General features: G+C 42.8%; 1 protein-coding gene across 4 annotated transcripts in view; it reads left to right on the top strand.

Moving 5' to 3' along the window:
* SPTBN1 (spectrin beta, non-erythrocytic 1) overlaps positions 1–15,187 on the top strand; it is a 502,311-nt gene that overhangs the window by 359,276 nt on the left and 127,848 nt on the right. For all 4 annotated transcript variants that reach the window (XM_069234188.1, XM_069234189.1, XM_069234190.1 and 1 more), the window contains 2 exons: positions 7,419–7,565; positions 13,405–13,668. In XM_069234188.1, the coding sequence (XP_069090289.1) occupies positions 7,419–7,565; positions 13,405–13,668 (411 nt within the window). The remainder of the gene's footprint in view (positions 1–7,418; positions 7,566–13,404; positions 13,669–15,187) is intronic.

The following is a 15,187-nucleotide window of genomic DNA, read 5'->3' as shown; positions in this document are numbered from 1 at the left end:
TCCTTCCTGATTCTTGCCTCGATTGTCCCACTTACTGAAGAGGGACCTAGAAAGGAAACTGTGGTAAGACCACCTGCTTTCTAATACCTTTATGCTGTACAGGCGTGTACCAAACTATGCCTGCCTGTCTCAAACAAGAGACCATCTTCTGGGATTGTCGAGAATGCTGAAGACACAGACCTATTCCAGTAAGTCTTTGTTTATTGCTGTGCGCATCACGGTTAAGGCATGTATTGACAAAGCCAGTCATGCCTTCTGTGAAGTAATGTTTTTTTTCTCATGCTTGAGTAAGGAACGCGTGGAATAGCAGCAGTGGATGATTCTCTCACAGACCAGATTCAGCATAGGTGGCATTACTTGCAAGCTTCTGTCACAAAGATAAGTATTACTCCATCAGACACACAAAGGACGATGGGAAGAATGCTTGCAAATAGCCTAAACCACTGTCAGTCACTATGGGTAGCATTCAAGCCCATCGATTTTCACCCAGAAATGTCACCCTAGGCAAATCAGTGCTCACCTTGCTCACGGGATGAGTCAATCTAGAAATGTCCGAAATGTTTAGCAAGGCCCCCTCCAAAAGGGAACATAAGCAGTCTCAGATCCGTCTCAGCTTTGTCAGCCCGTAAGGTGCGCTACAGCTTGGCTCCTGTGGCACAGAAAGCAAGTGACCCACGTCTGGGCTTGACTGTGTTCACTTAGGGCGTTACATCAACCACACCAAAGGCTTTGAGCAGGGCTAGTACTGATTTGCATAAGGCGAGTCTCTCTCTGGACTGGCACAGCAGGTGAAAAGTGATGGATTGGAATGCTTCTCAACGCGATTGCTAGTATTTCATATTATTTGCAAGCATTCCACACGTCGCCTTTTATAACTTTAGCTTACAGAAGTTGGATAACAGTAATGCAAGAGTCACAAACATAGGCATGCACATACACCCTCCCTCGCTCATATGCATGCTGTCTCTCCAGCCTCTGTCTAGCACATAGTACTTAAACAATATAACATGGGTAGCAGGGGAGCGCTCTACCTAGTTGAAATGGGGTACTGTAACTAGTGCACACTTGCCTCATGATGCATCATTTTGGATGGTGTGTCCAGATCTGGAGGCCATCTTGGATCACACACAGTGAGAGTGGGAAGCTAGGATTTGGATGCCTCCCCTTTCAGGCCTATCCTGAGCAGAGCGCCTTTATTAAGCTTTACCACAAGTGTGTGGGAAGAAGCAGTCACACTTTGCTTTAAGCCCGCTTAAAGTAGTGCGTCTTGTAGAACAAACATAAAGGACATGTCCCTTGATTACCTGTTGGGCGATGGTGGAGGCATTGACTTTGATCTATTTCAGTCGGATAATCTGGCCTATACAGATAATAGTCCGCAGTCACTTTCTTGTCAGATGTTTTAAAAGATACTTTTACTTTAAAGTACGTTCTTATTTTTTTATTTTGTTCCCATTGAAGTCAAGTTTAATTCATTTTAGAACGGTTATGCTTTTATTGCAGGGGTTGCTCTATGCCATACTTGCACATAGAGCAGGTATAGCACAGTGGGGGCATTTGTCTTGAACACGACACAGGTACAGTAGAGGCAGGAAGGTTTTAAGCTGATAAATTGGAATGCTTAATACCCATGAGCACTAATTACCTACAGCTTGCATAGGGGATGCTGACAGGGAGGGAGATTCCGAGTCCTGCTTGAGGGCAGTGGTAGGTAATAGCTCGGAGGGGAAGCAGGGCCAAGAGTGGCTCTGAGAGGTGCAGGTCAGGTTCTCTGCATCTGCGTAGCAGAGCATCCGCAGGCAGCCAAAAGCAGCATATTGGTGTAGGAAGATATATTTTCTATACATTGCTTAATTTGTAGAAGAATAAGTGCCCAAAGATTTGCTCACAAGCCAGCAGCTCGTGCTATAGAATGCCGGGGTGCCGAACACTAAGGCTGCAGTCCTGATTCCACCTCATGCCTCTTAATTCTACCACCAGACACTCCTCGCCTCTTCATTTCACTCTTTTGCGTTCTTTTTTATCCCCGCTATATTCCTTTGTCACTGGTTTTAATTTTTTTCCTTCCTCCTCCTTCCCTCCTTTTGTGTTTTTTCTCCTCTCTTGCTCTGGGTCAAAGTCTGATGAGCAGCAATAAGTGCCATTCCCCAAAAATGGGTTCTAGTGGGCCCCACCAGCAACCATCAAATATGCACTGTTCATAGGATTTCAATGGTAGCCTTATGCAACGAGAGAGGGTCTTCAAGTAGGTGAGAGAGTAGATTTAGACTGAAATTGCTTATGCAAGTCACAGTGAATTGATACGTTTTCACATCCTGATAGCATGTTCTAAGGGTAGAACAGTTTCTCGGTCTTGATCCTCAGGCAGTGAAAATCAGAAGAAAATAACAAAATACGTTGCAATTGCGAAAACCCTGTTCATTTAGGATCATGTGATTCCATGATCTAAATTTTAAAATGAATATTATGAAAGTATACATGCACAAATAACATCCTTGTTCTACATCGACTGTGATTTGCCAGTTCTTTAAGTAAGAACTGTAAATCACTCCTGTTCTCTTATTTCATAAACATTGTCCATTTTTCAGATCCAGATTAAGGTGTGTGGTGCAGGTAACTTGTCTAACCTGCTAGAGCCCTCTGGGCCAAAGACAGCACCTTTCCTTTTCTTGCTATAACAGCGTTGATGCAATGTAAAATCTGAATTTCCTGACCTGACACACTAATGCTCTTTACGTGAGCCCTCTGGGTTGACGTGTAGACCTGCTGGCTTCCAGGGATTAATGCGGCAGCCGGGGATCCTCCAGGGATATCCAGGGATTCTGAGAGCCAGTAATCCCGGGACGTCACCGCAGCCTTCCTTTCCTTTCTCGAGCGGTTTTCCTTCTGTAACACTCAATACCCTTGTTCACTGCGAGACTGATTTTGCCAGGTTGCCGCTGGGCAGTATTTGGTGGAAAGAGAGAGAGAGATAATTCCTTTAAAAAAAATAATTTGCGTAAAGCGTTTTATGCCATTCTTATTACAGTGCCAAAATAAAATTGACGTGATTCACAAATATGATTACAGGAGGTTTCTGAACACATGGAATCAACCACATAAAACGATTTATGGCAGAATGGTAATAATATTAGCTTGTTTACCACTCTAAACATTGGCTTATAAGAGGATAGGGTTCATAGGTTGGTATTTTTGTTTGTGCAACAGATGTCTTTTTCCATATCCAGACTTTGATAAAACAATATCTCAATAGTTTTTTTTTTTGTTTTGTTTTTTACAATCTCAGCTCGGTGACAAATGTTCATTTCGGTTGCCAGGAACATTCATGTCTCCCATGCAGTATATGCTTTGGGAAAAGCATTCTGAAGCAGACATGCAGGTCATTCTGTATGTTTCTTGGCCCTATTTTGGCTCGCATCATGTAGCTTGTGCCGGACGTACATATCTTCAGAATGCCCGTCTGCAGTCCAAGAAAGATTTTGTAATGTGTTTGCTCAGTCCATCCTGTATCACTATAGTCTTGGCCCTGACCCAGTGGATGGAACTGCATGGTGCCCAGTGTAAGTCTGAGGACCGGATCGGTACCAGAGTTCCAGGATAACCATTGACTCTGTAAATGAGCCCCAAACGTTTCTTATCTGGATAGGTTGAATAATTTGCATGGAATTGGCCCTTCATGATTTACTTTTGTAATACTTGAGCTAAGCATTACAACTGTTCAAAGTAGGAAAATCCTATATTTTTCAACATTTTTTTTTTTTTTAATTTAAATCCTGCTTCACTTTCATGACTTACCTTAATGACAGTCAACACATTTTACGCAGCATGTACATTTTGTGTGGAAAAATGTACATTTTAGAAATATTTAGAAAAAGATGCTAGAATGCCTATTTCTGAAGTTGGTGCAAGTTTTCTTTTTCACTTATGTAAGGAAATGCCTCCTTGGCATGGTTACCCCCTGACTTTTTGCCTTTGCTGATGCTATGTTTTGAATTGAAAGTGTGCTGAGGCCTGCTAACCAGGCCCCAGCACCAGTGTTCTTTCCCTAACCTGTACTTTTGATTCCACAATTGGCACACCCTGGCATCCAGGTAAGTCCCTTGTAATTGGTACCCCTGGTACCAAGGGCCCTGATGCCAGGGAAGGTCTCTAAGGGCTGCAGCATATCTTATGCCACCCTAGGGACCCCTCACTCAGCACAGACACACTGCTTGCCAGCTTGTGTGTGCTGGTGAGAACAAAACGAGTAAGTCGACATGGCACTCCCCTCAGGGTGCCATGCCAACCTCACACTGCCTATGCAGTATAGATAAGTCACCCCTCTAGTAGGCCTTACAGCCCTAAGGCAGGGTGCACTATACCATAGGTGAGGGCACCAGTGCATGAGTACTGTGCCCCTACAGTGTCTAAGCCAAACCTTAGACATTGTAAGTGCAGGGTAGCCATAAGAGTATATGGTCTGGGAGTCTGTCAAACACGGACTCCACAGCACCATAATGGCTACACTGAAAACTGGGAAGTTTGGTATCAAACTTCTCAGCACAATAAATGCACACTGATGCCAGTGTACATTTTATTGTAAAATACACCCCAGAGGGCACCTTAGAGGTGCCCCCTGAAACTTTAACCAACTACCTGTGTAGGCTGACTGGTTCTAGCAGCCTGCCACACTCGAGACATGTTGCTGGCCCCATGGGGAGAGTGCCTTTGTCACTCTGAGGCCAGTAACAAAGCCTGCACTGGGTGGAGATGCTATCACCTCCCCCAGGTAGAAGCTGTAACACCTGGCGGTGAGCCTCAAAGGCTTACCCCCTTTGTTCCAGCACCGCAGGGCACTCCAGCTAGTGGAGTTGCCCGCCCCCTCCGGCCACGGCCCCACTTTTGGCGGCAAGGCCGGAGGAGATAATGAGAATAACAAGGAGGAGTCACTGGCCAGTCAGGACAGCCCCTAAGGTGTCCTGAGCTGAAGTGACTCTAACTTTTAGAAATCCTCCATCTTGCAGATGGAGGATTCCCCCAATAGGGATAGGATTGTGACCCCCTCCCCTTGGGAGGAGGCACAAAGAGGGTGTACCCACCCTCAGGGCTAGTAGCCATTGGCTACTAACCCCCCAGACCTAAACACGCCCTTAAATTTAGTATTTAAGGGCTTCCCTGAACCTAAAGATTTAGATTCCTGAAACTACAAGAAGAAGAGGACTGCTGAGCTGAAAGACCCCTGCAGAAGAAGAAAAGAAGACACCAACGGCTTTGGCCCCAGACCTACCAGCCTGTCTCCTGCCTTCTAAAGAAACCTGCTCCAGCGACGCTTTCCCCAGGACCAGTGACCTCTGAATCCTCAGAGGACTGCCCTGCTTCAAGAAAGACCAGAAACTCCAGAGGACAGCGGCCCTGCTCCAAAAAGACTGCAACTTTGTTACAGAGGAGCAGATTTAAAGACCCCTGCAAATCCCTGCAAGAAGCGTGAGACTTGCAACACTGCACCCGGCGACCCCGACTCGACTGGTGGAGAACCAACACCTCAGGGAGGACCCTCGGCGACTCCGAGACTGTGAGTAACCAAAGTTGTCCCCCCTGCGCCCCCACAGCGACGCCTGCAGAAGGAATCCCCAGGCTCCCCCTGACCGCGACTGCCTGACTCTAAAAATCCCGACGGCTGGAAAAGACCCTGCACCCGCAGCCCCCAGCACCTGAAGGATCGGAACTTCAGTGCAGGAGTGACCCCCAGGAGGCCCTCTCCCTTGCCCAGGTGGTGGCTACCCCGAGGAGCCCCCCCCTTGCCTGCCTGCATCGCTGAAGAGACCCCTTGGTCTCCCATTGATTTACATTGAAAACCCGACGCTTGTTTCTACACTGCACCCGGCCGCCCCAGTGCCGCTGAGGGTGTACTTTTTGTGTGAACTTGCCCCCCCCCCCCCCCCCGCCCCCGGTGCCCTACAAAACCCCCCTGGTCTGCCCTCCGAAGACGCGGGTACTTACCTGCTGGCAGACTGGAACCGGGGCCCTCCCCTGCTCTCCATTGAAGCCTATGTGTTTTGGGCACCTCTTTGACCTCTGCACCTGACCGGCCCTGAGCTGCTGGTGTGGTGACTTTGGGGTTGCTCTGAACCCTCAACAGTGGGCTACTTTGGACCCAAATCTGAACCCTGTAGGTGGGTTACTTACCTGCAAAAACTAACAATACTTTACCTCCCCCAGGAACTGTGAAAATTGCAGTGTCCACTTTTAAAACAGCTATTTGTGTTTTATGTGAAAAGTATATGTGCTACTGTAATTATTCAAAGTTCCTAAAGTACTTACCTGCAATACCTTTCAAATGAGATATTACATGTAGAATTTGAACCTGTGGTTCTTAAAATAAACTAAGAAAATATATTTTTCTATAACAAAACCTATTGGCTGGATTTGTCTCTGAGTGTGTGTTCCTCATTTATTGCCTGTGTGTATGTACAACAAATGCTTAACACTACTCCTTTGATAAGCCTACTGCTCGACCACACTACCACAAAATAGAGCATTAGTATTATCTCTTTTTGCCACTATCTTACCTCTAAGGGGAACCCGTGGACTCTGTGCATACTATTCCTTACTTTGAAATAGTGCATACAGAGCCAACTTCCTACAACTTACATTTGTGCAAATAGGTTAACCTCTAGGTTTGGTGTTTGCGTTTGAGACACTGCTGAGGAGGGGTTTGAAGTAGATAGGAAGACTCTATGCATTTAAGGGAGGTGAAGAAAATGTAAAGTTAACATTCTATGACATAGCTCCAGAAATGTGGAAGCACATTGTGAGAGTTGAGGCAGTTTGTGATGAGCACTGGGTGGTTAGCTTGTCTGCAAGTTAGAATGATTGCTTAGCTAAGTCAATCGAGATGTCATGGTAATGAGGAATTGTGCATTCTCAGGAATTTAGTTATCATTGCTGTAGCAGGCAGTGTGGCATTTGACACTGCACCCAAATTATTGAAGTCTTTTTTAATACCTTAGTGGGGAGAGATGGATCCCTTATCCCTACTTACACCAGGGTTCAGGTTCCTATCTTTACTGTCTGTGGTTTAGTCTAGCTATTGATGTTACAATGAGATGGAGCTTCCAAACACTTGGATCTGGTATTCTAACGAAGATGGCGTAAGAGTAATTATCCTTGATACAGTTTTTCTACCTTCCTATGTATTCAGCCATCTAACTTGTTTACCCAAATTTCACTTCCATGTTAATATGCATCAATTTACTATGACTTTGCACGCACCACCATTCTGTTTGTGAGTTTTATATGAGTGATGAATATGTTGAAAACATTTTTAGTTGTGCATTGGGCTGTGCCTCATGTTTTTGAAAGTACCTCAAGATTTAGTGAAATGAGTTTCCAAAGCACCAGAGCTTTTCTGGCTAACAATGTATTTCCTTGTTTCCAAGCTCTCCCTCTGGATCAATGAGAAGATGCTCACAGCCCAAGACATGTCCTACGACGAAGCCAGAAATCTGCACAGTAAATGGTTGAAACACCAAGCCTTTATGGCAGAACTTGCATCCAACAAGGAGTGGCTGGACAAAATTGAGAAGGTAATACATAATAAACGCAGTGCATTGATTGTCAAATGTATTTAGTTGTTCTTGTGCTGCCTAATGCAGACACTTTTTTGCTATCTTGCTTTCTTCAATATTTCTGCCAGTGATGGTTAGTACTTCTACAGTTGGTTTTGCAGCACTGCAGCGATTTTTAAATAATTGTATGAAGTGACGTCAGTTGGGTAAGTAGGCAAACCAGCCTGAAATCAAACAAGGCAAATGGTTGTATCGTTTAGCACGCTCTGCGCAATATGATGTTGCTTTAACACGCTACTGTTTACGTTTAACAGTGTATTTCATCACCTGTTTTCCGTTCAAAGAAGCTTAATTTCACACTCTAAAAGCATGCCTTGCATTGTACAAATCTATTCATAAGTAAAGTAATTGTCACCAGGAGCGGGGCGCGGAAGGTGCGGGGCAGCGTGTGGGGGAGGGGGAATAAACATTAAAGTAAATAAAAAGGAAAAACACTTATCTTCTCTGCCGCTGCACTGATCAGCTCCTCTGCTGCAGGCAGCACATGCTCCCAGCCTGCCCTGCAGCCAATCCTGACGCTGCTAAGAGCAGCGTCAGGATTGGCTGGGAACCTGTGCAGGCTCTCTCCAGCTCAACAACTGTGTTGAGGGCTGGAGAGCACACTGCACGTGTGTTTGGCCTGCCCGAGAGACCGGCCAAACATACATGTGCAGTGAGGGGGGAGTGCTGTGCAGTCCCTCCTCACTGCTAGTCGCCCCCGTGGTCCCGCCCCTTTAAATGAAAGCGATAATAAGCAAAGTTTATTATTGTTTTTTTTGGTTGTTTTTTTTAGGTTGTGCAGCTGCCGCTGCTGGCGGGGGTGGGTGATGCTCCTCCGCCCTATTGGAGGAGCTGCCGCTGATTGTCACTAGTTCCTGAGCAGATCGAGGTTCCAGGTGTAATTTCTTATGTAAAGGAAGGCCTGGGTTCATAGGAGCCATACTCTAGTGTAACATATTTCAATAGACTTTATCCCCAGTTCACACCTTTTAATGCTGTAAATTGGGAATCATGCAAGTTTATTCTGACATTGCACTTACAGAGTGAGAGGGAGTAGATGTGTTTGAAGAAGTAAACTGACAGGGTGTTTTAACTCTGCTGTTATATTGTGTTAGCAGTTGGCATCTGGGATTGAGTAATGGATTTGTGATCAAAAAGGGAAAAGATTGTTCTTGGGGTGCCACGTGATGGAGAGCAACCATGAGCATAGCGTGCATTTCAGCTGTTACATCAAGAGAGTTGTGCATTTCCTTTTACAGACCCAATACGCTAAATTGGTAAATTCAGTAGACAGCCCAATGTTGGGTGCCCCTACTTACCAGTTTCCTTCTTTCTGCGAACTAAAAAGGATCTCTTTATTTACTTTTCTACGCATTCCAAATTTTCTGTGGTGCTAAGTGCCACTTTCAAGCATATCTTTCTCAGTGTGCACATTCTGGGCCCAATTCACAAAGAGCCCCTGCAGTTGGGGAGGAGGCTCCCTACTTGCGGCAGAATCTCTGCAATGAGAAACTGCAGTGTGGCGATTCTGCCATGACTGCAAAGGTTCTTTGTGAATTGGGTCTTCTGTGTTTGTTGATGAACACGTCCTTAGAATCATAGTTGCATGTTCTTATAAACGTGCCATGGTACAAGTTTTCAGATGATGCTTCACTTTGCACGCTCACTGATCCCTACCAAAGAGACTGGCATTCCACAGTTTTTGGGCTTCCAGTGACCTATTTGTGGTGATGTTTTAGCACCACTGCTTTGACAAAGGAGAATTACCTAGGTTATTTTGTACTTTTTTCTCGGAGTCTTGGAACAGGTAGACTCTGACCAGTTTCCATAGTACTCTCAAAGAAATGGCCTAGCATACTCTGGCACCGCTCTGGTTCCATTCTGCCAACAGCCCCTATATCATAATAGTGATTGACTCTCTTAGCTCTTGTTAAGTTAAGTTATCAAGGAGCTTTATTTGGGAGCATTAGATGTATTTAGTGTCTTGAGTGATTTTTATTTTTTATTTAAATTTTTATTTGAAGAAAGTTAGGTTTTATTGATACCAGTTATTTTGCTGGCTCCTCTTTTCTTTTAAGGAAAAACAGGTTGCATACATATGGCTGTATTGCTGGCTTCTGTTTCTTTCTTTTGAAGAAAGCCAGGTCTCACACATACTGTCTCAGCTTCCAGGATATCAGCCTCCAAAAAGCAGTGTTTTCAGTATACACTAAGTGGAACATTTAAGGGATAGTCCACTTTTGCCATATCTCATAATTTGTTGATGCAACCACTTCTCTAGAAGGACAGTGTTGTGGCAAAACTTGCTAGATCTTGATATTTTCTTCAAATGTCCTGGAGTGAGGAAGGTATTACAGTAATACTACAGTCCTTCTACCATTTCCTACTAAAATAGTTGACAATCCTAAAACACTGCAATGACGAGGGTATGGTAAGAGGATGCCATTTTGCTGTGGGCTAAGTTGTTGTTTTCTCAAGATTGCCTTGCTGAGACCCTGACATGTGCAATGGTCAATCCATATACTTTAGGGGTTGCACATGAGTGGAGCAATGCAGCATGTCTTACCACCTATGATATCAGTGCTGAAGATTTGGATAAAGCTGCCAAGGACCGTTGTCATATAAAGAACGCAGCACTGAATGGCCATAAAGTGTGAATCAACCAATCTCCTTTTTACACATGATTGTTTTCAGGAAACCATTGTACCCATTGATGATGCCCTCAAGTCATTGTGACTAGTGTGGCAGATCCCATATTGTGACCTTAATAATGTAATGGTGTAGATCAAAAGTACTCCTGTAAAGTTTTGGCAGTCATCCACTGATTGAGGACAGAAGTACTATGCTTTCAAATGAAAGACTGAGGTTAAAGGCAGAAGTCATCTTTCTTGTGAAAGCAGGTGTCGCCACAAGGATAGTGTCTACTAGTTTATTAAGAGAAGGCAGCCCTTGCCCATTGTGTTAATAACACATCTTGAAAAGCTGAAATGTGCACACGTGTTCCTATCTGTGTAGTTTGTATGTTGAATAACAGTGCGTATTTATAGGTGATCAGGCAGTATTGCCTAGTACTGTTTACCCCACACGCGTGTGTATTAGACGTTTATCTGTTCATTTTATTTTCATGCTATGGTAGCTGTGACTAGTATAAGAAATCTGTTTGAACAAAGTACTGCAGAGGAAATCAGGTCTTGGTTCATTGCTCCTGCACTGCTCACATAATCACAGCATCAAAGCATGTAGGGTGATTCATTGCCTTATCATGGAAGGTTTTCCCTCACACGTTGACAATGTGATGATGCTACTGTCAGTGTCTGAGGAATACAGAGAACAGATGGAACTTCGACACATCCTCTTGAATACTCTCCTTCCCTCCTCTGACGATCAGTACGTCCGTACTTTATTCCATTGGCTATGTGCATTTGACTCACCGGACTAGTGAGTGTTTTGTTTCAATTGCTTCAGGAGGCATGAGATTGCTTGGGTTTGTGTACAAGAAAATTACTGATTAATTCACTTCAATGCTTGTACTTCAGCAGAAATAAATTATCAGATCTTGTACTGCTGTCTGCAACTTGAAGAGCACCATCCCCTCAAGGGCAAGAATTGCCGGTATGGACAATGCCCTCAAACCTTATGTAACAATGATTAGAGAGCAGACTGCTACCCCTTTGTGGAAATCCACCTTTAAGTCCTAAGAGATAAAACTTCAGAGAAATTTTGTGAAAGACGTCTAAGGAATAGAGAAATTCTTTCAGGCTTCCACCCTCACTTAAGACACCTCCGTAAGTGAGGTTTTAATTGTGCATCAAGGTGAAACTCAGGAAGAAAAAGCTGTGTCACATTAAGGTATTGTGAAAGGAAATGGTGTACGTTATATGATATTGAAAAGCAGCAGTAGAAGCTGCAAAAAAAAAGGAACTTTTTAAAATCAAAATCCACTTACCTCTATAATGCCATTTTACTTTCTTTGAATGTCACTAAAGACCTTTTTATTAATAAGATCTACTGCTGCATTAGGAATTTGCTCTCTTCTCTTAATGATATTTTTGCCTCTGGCAGAGTCTACTTTCCACTCAACCATCTGGTTAACCTTCATGCACAGCAGCCTGGATAAAGTGGAATCTATGCTTGGGCAGCTAAAGTCCACCTCTCCTCTGTGAAACCTAACTCCCTTAACAAATATAATAAATCACTTCCAACTGGGTTTATTCCTGCAGCTTAGAAAAGTGACAATGAAAAACCTCTGTTAAAGAAAGTGAACTTAGATCTTGGCCTGATTGAAAATTATTAGACCCGTTGTCCGACATTGAGCAAAATCTTGTAACAGCAAATTGCCAAGCAATTGGCAAGTTACCTTGAAGAATGAAACCATATTTTTCCTTGGCAGCCAGGCTTAAGGCCAGGCAGAGGCACTTAGACAGCCCTTGCATGTGCCTTAGACTGAATGTAGTTCAGGGAGATTCTACAGCTCCCTTGTTATTGGGTTTATTTACTGCGTTTGGTCCTGTGGACCATTACATGCTACTGAAACGCTTCAAGAATGCAAGATTTTCAGGATCAGTCTTAGCCTGATCTGCCTCTTTTCTAACTGCATGCACACAAGATGTGGTGCTCCCCCAATTTGTTCAACTGCACAGGCGTTGTTTTTGCGAAGTCACTCAGGGTTCTTCATTATCTCCTTTGTTGTTTAATATCTACATTCGGCCTTTGTTACAGTCTCTTAAATCTCATGGGTGCTTAGTCTTCTCATTTGCAGTTTGCATATGACACTCGGTTGACTGTCCTTTTGGACCATCTAAAATTGTTGGAAATTTGAAGAATTGTCCTACTGCTGTTCAGAACTGAATACCTTCCAACCTTCTCCAACTGAATGCTGTGATATCCGAATCTTACTTCTAGGCAATTGCATCGAGAGATTGCAAGACTTCCTTCTCTTAAAGTAAAATCTCTAGAAATTGTCCTGTATCTATTATGTTTGGTAGCTCAGTTTAAGGCAGTAATCATCTCAGCATTTATTAAAATCCTAAGGAAGATAATTCCTTTTTCCTGCCCAAACAATACCATGCCATGGCTGTCTCAGCTGCATACTTTCTGGAATTGCTTATTACAGTATTCTTTACCTCAGTCTTCCATACTTATCTCTAACTCTGCCCCAGTTACACAGAATTTAAAATTCTGCTGTTCAAGCAGCTAGTGCAAAGAAAAGATTTGAGCACGTTACGGAAGTGTGTATCTCTGTACTTTAGTTTCTAGTAGAACAAAGAATGGTCTTTAAAGTTTTGTGCTATGTGCAAAGCATTTTATGGCACTGGAAAATATCCACACTTGGACTTAAGCAATACAAGCTTTCAAGAACACTTTGTTCCTGCCCTCAGTTACTCTTTGACATCCCTTGGGTCAAGAAAGCCAGTGCAGTTTGCCGGTCTCTTTCTTTCCTTCGTCCAAAGCTCTAGAACAATCTTCTCTTTGGCATCAAGTATACTATTTATTACACATCCTTCTGGAAAGCAGGTAAGACATTTTTATTCTGTTAATTTAGCTTATAGACCTGTTTTATTCAAAACAGTGTTGTTTCAGTACTAAGATGCCTTGTTGATCAACGTGCACTTTACAGGTTTCTTTTCCTATTTACAAGTTTAGTTTGCAACATTAGTGGTTTGCTTTTGGATATTTTATGCAATGGGAAAAACAGAAAAATTTAATTGTGAGAGAAGTCTATGGACAATTTAGTTAACTGAAACAGTAACTAGGTTAGTTGAACAAAGGCTCTTTTTCTTTTTCTGAGGTTGTTAAATATTTGTATTCTAAATTTCAGGAAGGGATGTTGCTTGTTGCGGAGAAACCAGAAACTGAGGAGATTGTGAAAGAAAAGTTGACATCCCTCCATGAAATGTGGGAAATACTGGAGTCCACCACCCAGACCAAGGCCCAGCGTCTTTTTGATGCCAATAAAGCAGAGCTACTCACCCAAAGCTGCGCTGACCTAGACAAATGGCTGCATGGGCTGGAAAGCCAGATTCAGTCAGATGACTATGGAAAGGATCTGACTAGCGTAAACATCCTCCTCAAGAAGCAGCAGGTAGGCAAATCTTTTTTTAACCAATGCTAGAACTTAATAATAATGTTTTGAAGTTTCTATGTTGTGATTTGTTGTAAATGTGTTTGCTTTGTTCAGAAAGCACAATGTAGTATTTTGTGAATTCTGTTTGTTTTTAGACTACATAATGTTTGTGCCCCTTAAAAAGGCATCTGCCCATAGCCCTGTAAAGATCTTTTCCTTTACAAATATTACCACCTAGGAAAACGTGGCATTGGCTTATTGAGTTTCACCATTAATGAGATTTCAGATATTGTTTTGGATAAAGTTTTATGTGTTGAATGTACTATCGCTTTGATAAACTGGATTGATTACATTTGTGATTAAATTTGATAGAATTACAAAATTGTCATATAGTATAAAAATTTACTTTTTGGTTACCAGAAACCACATTTTCTATGGGTTAGTTTGTAATACAGCCAATCCTTCATAAGTTATAATGCATACTGTATATTTGTGTGTGCTCACACACAATATACGAATATGTCTAGTATACAAGAGTATTGACTCTGTTTTCACAGTTTAAGCATCTTAAGTAGACGTCCAAAATATTGGTGTACTAATTTATCAACTACATTGTACAGGTCTTGAGGTGCAGGACACCCCTTGTGGAATAACTTCCCTTTTGACTTTATGTACTCTGATAGCTAAATTTCCATAGCAGTTGAGCTGATGTATTTCTGAATAAATCCATAATCTTTTGGATGCAAGTGAAGAGGAGGCTTAGTCAATGTAAGTAACTGAACAAATGGAAATAAAATGTAAACAAACTCTATCAAAATTGTAATTTCAGGTAGATTGGCACGAAATGTCTAGATGAAGGAGAGCTTTTCTACATTTGAAAACCACCTGCTGGTGCAATAAAGCTTGCATGCGTCCTGCACAGTGCCACCTGCTCAATAATTTGCCAATTAATACTGTCTAGAGAGCATACCCAAGCAGCCTATAAATGGGTAGCGAGCACAATCTTTAATATCAGCACATTGATCTGTTTAAAGTCTTAGGCCCTGATTTAGAAATTGACGGACGAGTTACTCCATCACAACAGTGACGGATATCCTGCCTGCTGAAATCTAAATCCCATTGGATATGATGGGATTTAGATTTCGGCAGGCAGAATATCCATCACCATTGTGAGTAGCTTGTTTGCCAATATCTAAATCAGGCCCTTAATTTCCTTCAGAGTGAGTTATCCTTAAACAACTTTTAGTTTCTGTGACTCAGCTATTTTTCTAACCCATGGTACCAATTGACTCTATGGCTAATTTTGCTATATGAGTCTCTGCCTCTTCCCCTAACTAAGTCATATGTGTGTCTTCATTGGGGCATTGCCTTTTCAGATCATTTCACACTGGTAAATGCATGTCCTGCTTGATATATGACATGGTCTTCACAGATTTACAGTCAAGGGGAGCTTTTATTTGGGTTCTAGGGTTCAGACGTATTTCCTATAGAAACAGATTGATGTGGATTCTCAGATAATGCCCATACTTGATTACAA

Source organism: Pleurodeles waltl, chromosome 5 (genome assembly GCF_031143425.1).
Source record: "Pleurodeles waltl isolate 20211129_DDA chromosome 5, aPleWal1.hap1.20221129, whole genome shotgun sequence".
NCBI lineage: Eukaryota > Metazoa > Chordata > Amphibia > Caudata > Salamandridae > Pleurodeles > Pleurodeles waltl.
The sequence above is the reverse complement of the archived record's forward strand: the minus strand, read 5'-3'. Positions and strand labels throughout refer to the sequence as shown.